At 40.1% G+C, this 9504-nt stretch overlaps 1 protein-coding gene across 2 annotated transcripts in view; it reads right to left on the reverse strand.

The window, feature by feature from the left end:
- The window catches only part of RPS6KA6 (ribosomal protein S6 kinase A6), a 128723-nt gene extending 119469 nt beyond the window's left edge, over positions 1 to 9254 (reverse strand). Inside the window, exon 1 of one of the 2 annotated variants that reach the window (XM_036226843.1) lies at positions 8572 to 9254. In XM_036226843.1, coding sequence (XP_036082736.1) covers positions 8572 to 8652 — 81 coding nt within the window. In that variant the 5' untranslated portion in view covers positions 8653 to 9254. The remainder of the gene's footprint in view (positions 1 to 8571) is intronic. The other variant, XM_036226842.1, reaches the window with a different exon arrangement.
- Positions 9255 to 9504: the final 250 nt, after the last annotated feature.

Consider the following 9504-nt stretch of genomic DNA (forward strand, 5'->3'; position numbering starts at 1 on the left):
TTTCAAAATGGATTTAGATATTCTAGGTTCTGTACATGTACATAGGAATTTTAGAATAAACTTGTCTATGTCTACAAAGCATTGTTGGATTTTACTGACTTTTATTTTGAGTAGACATGGCTATTGAATCAGCAGATGTTATTTACTGATCTGATCTGATTGCCAATTAACTGTCTATATCCTCTTCTTATCTTTAATATTGTCCTTATGGGGGAAACAATAATGTACAGAGGAAAAAGCATAAACTTAAAATAATCTAGGTTCAAATTCCATACATGCCTCCCACTTATTTGTATGTCTTTCTCATCTGTTAAAAAAAGACACAACTTTGTCTAGCCAAGCTGTTTTGAAGAATAAATAAAACTGAAGAGATAATACATGATCAATAAATGTCATATCTATCTCCCTTAAGTTTTGAAGTGTTTAGATGTAATGAAGATCTTTTCAGGTAAAAAAAAAGTTGGGTGTTAAATTTATTATTATTTCCTCTTTAAGTCTGTCTCCAGCCACTTTATAGAAGAGGCAGATAGATCCTATAGTAATAATTATCTATGACCTTTGAAATTTTTGTTAAAAATGTGATATTTTATTCAAAATAGAGTCACTTTCCCCTTACTTGGCTAGTAATAATGTATGAAGAGTGTTTAACCTCTGAATTATAAGGCTAAAGTATAACAAAATCTGATAGGACACAATTTTTTTTCACTTTTATGGAAAAGCAAAATCTCAAAATTACACAGTGAAAGCATATAAGATGACAGCTCAAATACTTCCTTTGCTCTAATCGAGTCTTAAAACAACAGAATGAAACATACTGAAACACATTAGTTCACAGAAAATTTATTTTAAAGCAAATTTCTTAGGAACCAATATGCTTTTTTTTCTTGTTGGATAAAAACTACATGAGTATTTCTCTTTTAACTTTGACCTAGAGTTGTGATTCTTTATCCTCAGCTGTACTTTATAATATGAAGAACAATGTCCAGACCCCCACCAGTTAAATACAAATGTCAGCGAGCAGGGCACTAGGATGGAAATTTTTTCTAAACTCCTAGGTATATCTAATATACAGAGTGAGAAATGAGAAAATTCAAGGCCAAATTTTAAATTCAACTATATTTCAAATGTATAGTATACCCTTAGAGCCTGCTTACCTGTGTTCTGTTTCACCCTCCAAACCCATCCTTTATTTTTCCATACACCTCCTAATGTATCTTTTTCTTAATCTGAATGTCAGAATAGTTTGTTACTGGCATACCTCATTTTATTGTGCTTTGCAGAAGTTACATTTTTACACACTAAAGGTTTGTGGCAACTCTGTGTCAAGAAGGTCCATCCACGCAATTTTCCCCAAGTATCTATCTGCTCACTTTCTGTCTCTGTGTCACATTTTGATAATTCTCACAATATCTCAAATGTTTTCAATATTATTATATTAATATGGTGATTTGTGATCAGTGATCTTTTATGTTACTAATGCAACTGTTTTGGGGATCAGATGCTGTCAAATCAACTCCACAAATTGAGCCCATATAAATACAGCACACTTAATGTGTATATTCTGATTGCTACACTGGTCTGACCAGCCGTTCCTCCATCTGTCTCCCTCTTCTCAGGCCTCCCTATTCCTGAGATACAACAACATTGAAATTAGGCCAATTAATAACCCTGCAATGGCCTCCAAGTATTCAAGTGAAACAAAGAGCCACATGTCTCTCACTTTAAGTCCAAGCCTAGAATGATTAAGCTTAGTAACACATGTTGAAAGCCTAGATAAGCTGAAAGCTAGGCTTCTTGCACATAACAGCCAAGTTGCAAATGACTTTTAAGGAAAGAAGCCATATCCAGAACACAAAAGTGCAGGATGAAACAGCAAGTTGCAGCAAGTTATCCACAAAATCTAGCCAATGTATATGAAACAGCCCTATATTGGAAGATGCCATCTAGGACTTTCATAGCTAAAAAGAACTCAATGTCTGGCATCAAAGCTGCAAAGGACAGGCAGACTCTTGTGAGGAGCTAATGCTGATGGTGACTTTAAGTTGAAGCCAATTCTCATTTGCCATTCCAAAAATCCTAGGACTTTTAAGAATGCTGTCAAATCAACTCCACAAATCAATGGAAGAAAGACCGAATGACAACACACCTGTTTACAACATGGTTTACTGAGTATTTTAAGCTCAACATTGAGACCTAAAGCTCAGAAAAAAAGATTCTTTTCAAAATATCCCTGCTCAATGGCAATGCACCTGGTCACCCAAGAGCTCTGATGGAGATATACAACATGATCAATGTTGTTTTCATGCTTGCTAACACAACATCCATTCTGAAAGCCCACAGATCAAGGAGTAATTCTGACTTTCAAGTATTATTTAAAAATACATTGCATATGACTATAGCTATTATATGTAGTTATTCCTCTAATGAATCTGAGCAAAGCAAACTGAAAACCTTCTGCAAAGAAACCACAATTCTAGATGTATTAAGAACATTAATGATTCATGGGAAGAAGTCAAAATATCAACATTAACAGAATTTTGGAAGACGTTGATTCCAACCCTTATGGGTGACTATGAGGGGTTCAAGACTTCAATGGAGAAAGTAACTGCAGATGTGGTAGAAATAGCAAGAGAACGAGAAGTGGAAGCGGAGGCTGAAGGGGTACCTGCATTGCCGCAATCTAATGATAAAAATATAACAGATGAGGAGTTCCTTGTTTGGGATGAGCAAAGAAAGTAGTTTTTTGATATGGAATCTACTCCTGGTGAAGATGCTGTGAAGACTGTTGCCATAACAAATGATTTAGAACATTACATAAACTTTGTTGATAAAGCAGTGGCAGGGTTTCAGAGTATTGACTCGAATTCTGGGTAAATGCTATCAAACAGCATCACATGCTACAGAGAAATTGTTTGTGAAAGGAACAGTCAATCAATGTGGCAAACTCCACTGTTGTCTTACTTTAAGAAACTGTCACAGCCACCCTAACATTCAGCAACCACCACCCTGACCAGTCAGCTGCCATCAACGTCCAGGCAATACCTTCCATAAGCAAAAGATTATCCCACACTGAAGGCTTGAAAGATGGTTAGAGAATTTTTTTAGCAATAAAGTATTTTTAATTAAGGTTATGTACATTTTTTTAGATAATGCTATTGCGCACTCAATAGATTACAGTGTAAATGTAACTTTTATAAGCACTGAGAAACCAAAAAATTCATGTGATTTACTTTATTGCAATAGTCACTTTATTGTAGTGGTCTGTAATCAAACCAGCAATGTCTCCAAGGAGGTATGCCTGTATTGGACTGCATTTCTTATAAACCATCTCAACTACTTTTTGAAATGAAGGTGTGGTGGCTGAAAAATTGACTCTTATTAGAAATTACTATTTGACTATCGCTATGGGCATGTAGGCCTTTGATTATAGGAACATAACATTCTAAACAAGCTTTCTGCTTCTGTACCCCCGCTTACACACTTGACCTGTGAGTTGACAGGTAATGAATAGAAGAAGGATAGACCTTTGTGTTTAGACAGAATGAAGAATGGGATTTTGGGCTTAAAAACCCTGTACCTCTACATTTCGAGGCTGTTTAATTTGGGGTCTGCGTACCCCTGGCAGACCCAGCTGGCTGAATAATGAGTGTTTCCTATAACTCACTGAGTTCCAGTGGTCCGTGTGTCTGTTGGGGGCTGGCGGCTACAACAAAGGAAGGCATACGTAAATCAATCAATCAATCAATCAATCAATCTCTCTCTCCCCCCCTCCTTCCTCCTCCCCTTCTCTCTCTCTCAATCTCTCCCCCATCCCCTGCCCCTCCCTCCCTCCATCGCACATGCACAAACATACACACACAGCAAGACATACTTCAAATATACAGATACAGGTTGAAATCTAGCAGCAAAATCAGTTACATAGAATGTCTCCAGGGCAATTCAGAAAACATCTCTATTATCTACGAAAGCCAGGTTAAGCTTAGCTCTAAACTTCTCTCCTATCCAACTTCTTTCCCATCTAAAAACAAACCGAAACTAAAACTAAAACTATCAGCACAACAGTAAATAATCTTTGGAAATAATATAAATGTGTAAACAATGTATAGCAAATTCTGACAAAATACTAAGAGACTTACCCCAAGATTCCAAGTGCTCACCAGATATTCAGAACTGCTGCTAAAGACAAATGATAGCATCTACCAGGAGACAAATTACAGGAAAGAAAAAAAATCTTGTATTTTGTCTTCAAAATTATAAATGAGGGAGACTGTGAGAGGGGTTGCATTAAAACAACACTATAGCCCAAAAAAGCAGCAGCACCAAGTCAGACCTTATTATAGAATGAGGTAATGATTAGCTCTCTTGATGAAACAATCAAGGTAGGGAAATACAGAGGCCCTCCACTTAAGGGACTGACCTGAATATTTCCAGACAAAATTTGTTTAAAGGAAGATAATCTTGGAGGAACTGAGAGGGGACTGCCAGTGTGGAGAAGGGCCAAAACACCGTTTTTATTTGGAATCAACCTGGTGAAAACATAAAAAAAATATAGATGTCCTATTCTTTTCTACATTCCAGAAAAAAAAGCACTAGTCACTATTTCACAACAGCCCTCTGCACTCAGGGGCTGCTGTCTATTTAAGAGGAGTATTGATGAAGCAAGAATTACATGCCCAAGGGTCATTTTAAAAAGCATGAAAAACTTTTTGGCTAGCAATAAGAGCATTCATCTTTGATAGTAAAGATTTCAAGCATGCCAAGCAGGACCAGAAATCTTTAGAGTGGTTTCCACTTATTCAAGACAATACAAGAGAGAGAAGTTCATTTTAGCTTTCTATCTCCCTATGTTGCTAAGATCTTTTTACCTTTGTATTAGTCCAGTGGCTAGCACAGACACTTATATTGGCAGGCAGGCATTAAATATCTGTTAAATTGATTAAGTCCTACCACAACACTCCTAATCTATATTATTTTTTATTCTTCCCTCTTACTCCCAACATTTAATCAGTTGCCAAATTCTATTTTATTGCTGCAAGTTCTCCACCATCAGTCCTTTCCATCCCCTCTGTCCTAGTTCGAAAATCTCACTACTTCTTCCACTGACTAACACAATAGCCTCCTAACTGCTATTCCTCACCTTCAGTCTCTCTCTGACTCAAATGCATTCTACACACTGACATCAGTTATTTTTCAAAGCATAGATCTGGCCATATCACTCATGTCCTCAAAACCTTTCAGTAGCTCTCATTTACATAACGTTGAACCCTTAAACTGCCTTTAAAAGCCCCTCACAATCTGGGCCCAGCCTATGTTTAATACATCGCCTACCTCATCTCACATGATACTCCCACTCTTGTATCACAGCCTTACATCTTAGCAATATGAGATTCCTCTTTTGACTAAGAATATTTCCATGCCTTTGCTTATATTATCCCTATCCACCAGAAAGAAATATGCTCTTTTCATCTTTCTGTGAAATTATTATCCACTTTCTAATGCCCAGATCAAATTCCACCTCTTTCACGAGGCCTTACCAGACCAATCCCTATACCAACACAACTACTTCATTGTTGATGGTCTTTACAACCTGTATAATAACAGTTTCTGAACATGACTATTTTGCCTATCTGAATGTAAACACATGGGGGTTGGGTGAAACTCTAGGTGGTACATTTTTAGGCATTTCACATTTCAATACTATGAACCGCACTACCTTGTACCCAATAAACACTTGATGAACTGAACCAATTTCTGCCACGACAAAAGTTCATAACAGGGGGAAAAACGAGAACTTAATTGTCAGTGAAACACCTCATTAGCGAATTATAACAAATAAAATTATTGTTCTCTTCTCTCCCAAAATGCCCCTAAATATGACCTCATATTTATCCCTGAATCACTCTGTGATTACAAATGTGATTACCATACTTGGATGAAAGGATCAGACCTAGGAAGGAGGTCTTAAGAAAAACTTCTCATAATTGGGAAAACTAAAGCTATGACTGTGACTATCGAAATCCCAAGATTTTAATATCGGTGACAATAATTCAGAGTTTAGGGGCAGGGAAAGGGGCATGAGGATCATTGTGGGTAAAGAGAAGAAACTAGTGTGCAATGTAGACCTATTATGTGCAAAGCACCTAAATGTATTAAACTTGGTATTGCATTTTTTACATAACAACTCTTCAAGATAGTTTTCACCCATTTATAGATGAAGAAAGTCAGGCTAGGTAACTTGCACTGGGTCACACAGCTAGTATGGAATTGAGATTGAAACCCATATTAATCAGCCTTCAAAGCCCACATTATTTCCTCTATTATACAGGCTCTCATAAAATTAATTAAACCTAGCAGTTTTTCCTAATCTGTCATCCTGGTTAAATTTTTAACATCTGTGGCTTGTATCCCCAACTGCTTTTATCAGTGAACTGCATTACTCTCAAAAGTAACTTCCTTAAACTAACTGCACAAACTGTACGGTACATAGCATTAACTCATGAAAAGTTCAATTTTCTAAAATAGGGTGTTCTTGTATCACCCTTGCCCAGAATAACCAATACCCATCATACCTCAAGTAACACCAATTCCCTGATCCTAACGGAATGCAGGCAAGAGCTAAAATCATGGCTGAGAGGTGATGCCCTTCAAAGTTCCTATTCCCAGTAGAACTAACTAAGATAGTCCCTGCAGGAGTTCTCACAATCAAAACTTCTTGCTTATCCCATTTCCCATCTTCCAAAAACTCTCTTCTTCCCAGTATCCAACAGAGCCCATATTTCCCTTTTTCAGGCCCATTTTCCACCTTTCATTGGAACCAAGCTAGTTCGTGCTTGAAATCTCAAACACATTTTTCCATTGGGCAATTTTACAAAGAGTAGTGAGACTCTTCATCATTACACTTAGCTACTATGCGCTGATCTAAAAATGTAACTACTCAGTGTTTCCTGTGGGAAACCATGTTAGGAGTCTCAAACAACTAATTTTCACAATTCTGAATGATAATTCAGAGGTTAACAGTTGCCCATGAAACAAAACAGGTGAAAGAGATTGAAAAATGTTCCATGATATATGATAATTTATTTTAACTTGCATTTAACTTGCTTTATAAACCAAATGCCTGGGACCATGTCAACAGATTACATACATGAATAAAACAAAATTCCTCTCCTCTTGATTAGTCTTGCTAGAAAATTCTTGCAAGTATAAAACATTCCTACAGTCCAAGAAGAAATGAACCCTCTTCATTTATCCTGTTCTTAAAGCATGTAGAATATTAAAATTTATTTTGGAATTGCTTAACTATGTAGTAAAATATTTCCTATAAGTAGAAATGGCTCAATTTTAGACTCCTGAATTTATTTCCACTACATTTCTTGTTAAATGTTACCCTGGCACGTCATTTTAACCCCAGTTCAGTTAAAAATTTGAAAGAAAAAAAGAATGTGTTAAACAGACAACAGTCCAAGTGTATGTTCAAGGATGAAGCAAGCACTTAAAGACAAATTCGCATCTTGAGATGTTGAGGATTTCAAGTCCTACCTCAAAATATCCTACTGTGAATCAGTTTGGCTTTCAGGTATTTTTAGATCTGTGGTGGAACACTAGGCCATCAATCGATTATTAGAAAAGGATACGATATTCAATCTCAAAAGACTCATTGTTGTGTTTAAATGCTGCCCGCTTTTAACGGTAATATCATCAACAATAAAACAATAAAAATAAAGTACCTGTGCACATCTAAGTTCTCACTGCACAGCTGCCCAAAGCCCAATTAGAACAGTTTCAGAAAAGCGGGAAAAAAGGCGAACCGAAATATTTTGGTTGAACCTCAGTCTCTTACCAAAGATACATCTTATAAAGGCTAGGATTTGCTTTGTGTCTTCTTTTACAGACCAAAAGGGCGGAGACAACAGTTCCAGAAGGCAGAAAGAAGAGGTACAGAGAAGAAGGCGGCAGAATTCAGGAGACCTCCAAGGATGTAGCAGAATATCACTTAAATGTTAATTAAGAAACCTGGCCTCCTGTTAATCTCCATTTGAGTTGTTATGAAGAATCCCAAGAAGCCACAGAGAAACGAGAAAGCTAAGTAACTAAAGAGCACACTTTTCCAAGTGCAAATGCCCCCAGAGTTACTGAGTCACCTAGGTGTGTTTTTGTTGCGCTGGGTCCCTAAGGTACTCAAGATTCAATAGCGAGCTGGAGTTAGCAGCCGTCCCCCAGTGTTCCCAGGGAGCAAACCGGAGCAGCAGGAAAAGGACATGCAGAACCAGATGCGGCACCTGGTGTGTCCCGCAGTCCCACTCCAGGTCGCAAAGTGAAGAAACTAAGTCACAACTCCGGCGTAGCCCACGAGGCAGGCATTCACTTTCCACGCCCGATTGCACCCTCTCGTCGCCGCCCGCTCTGAGCTAAAGTGCAGTTGGAGCAGCGTTTGCTTCACCGCCCCGCAGCCTCCAGGGAGCCTGCCTGGGCACCCTGTTCCCCAGGCCCACGCCCCTTCTCTCCCGAGTCCCGGCCAGGGTCCCGCGGAAAGGAGAGGGGTGGCTCCAGCCCCTCTTAGCTATCACTAACCTCGCCGCTGCAAGCGACGCCGCCGAACACCTCCATTTCTTGGTCCCAGGACTCGTCCTGAGGAGCGATAGGTAGCAGCATCGCCCCTTCAGCAGCACTCAAACAGGAGCTGCAAATCGCCAGCACCGCCGCGCATCGCGTCTTTGGAGCCAGCCGAGGCCGCGACCCCCAGCTCCGACTTCAACGACCACTGCTTTAGCCGCAGGGTCTCTCAGAGGCTGGGAGCCGGGGGTCGCTTCCGCCGCAGGCTGCTGCTCCCCATAAAGAAAACAACTCTGTGTTGCCTCTCTGATAGCTGCTACTCCGCTCCTCTCACCGCTGCCGCCGCCGCGACTGTGGATTGGCGGTGAGTACCCCACGACCACCCTGCTTTCCCGGGCCCCCTCCGCGTTCTCAGCTCTGTCAATATGGCGGCAGCGGCGGCGTTACCTGTGAGGCGCCTGGAAACCTCCCCCCTACCTTCCCCCTGGGCGGCGGCACAGCGGCGTCACCCAAACGTCAATGGAGATTCCCCAGCCTGAGGTGAAAGGGGAGTGGGAAAGAGGGGCGGGGGTAGTTGCAGAGGACCGGGTGGTAGAGGGTGGGAAAGAGGGGAAGGGAGCGTGCTGGGCGGGGGAGTCGGGAGAGAAATAGTAAAAAGTACTGCCAGCGCCTGAGTAAAGCTGCCCACTCCATGGAGCATGCGCAGCGCTGTTCACACATGCTCAGCAGGCCCTCTCAAGCCTACAGAAGCAGCCAAATGATTCCCAAAAGAAGATGCAGGGACGTGAGAACCTTCCAGAGCGTTGGAGGATTCAGTGTCAGGGGAGGACTCCAGGAATAACTGCTTGCAGGGCTCACAAGAGCAGATGCCCTATACACTGAACCACACCCATTTTAATACTTAAAAGACAAATACTGGGGTGGGTATTTTAGTCCCTTATACATTAGCCT

The sequence above is a fragment of the Rousettus aegyptiacus genome, unplaced genomic scaffold (assembly GCF_014176215.1).
Source record: "Rousettus aegyptiacus isolate mRouAeg1 unplaced genomic scaffold, mRouAeg1.p scaffold_m13_p_9, whole genome shotgun sequence".
NCBI lineage: Eukaryota > Metazoa > Chordata > Mammalia > Chiroptera > Pteropodidae > Rousettus > Rousettus aegyptiacus.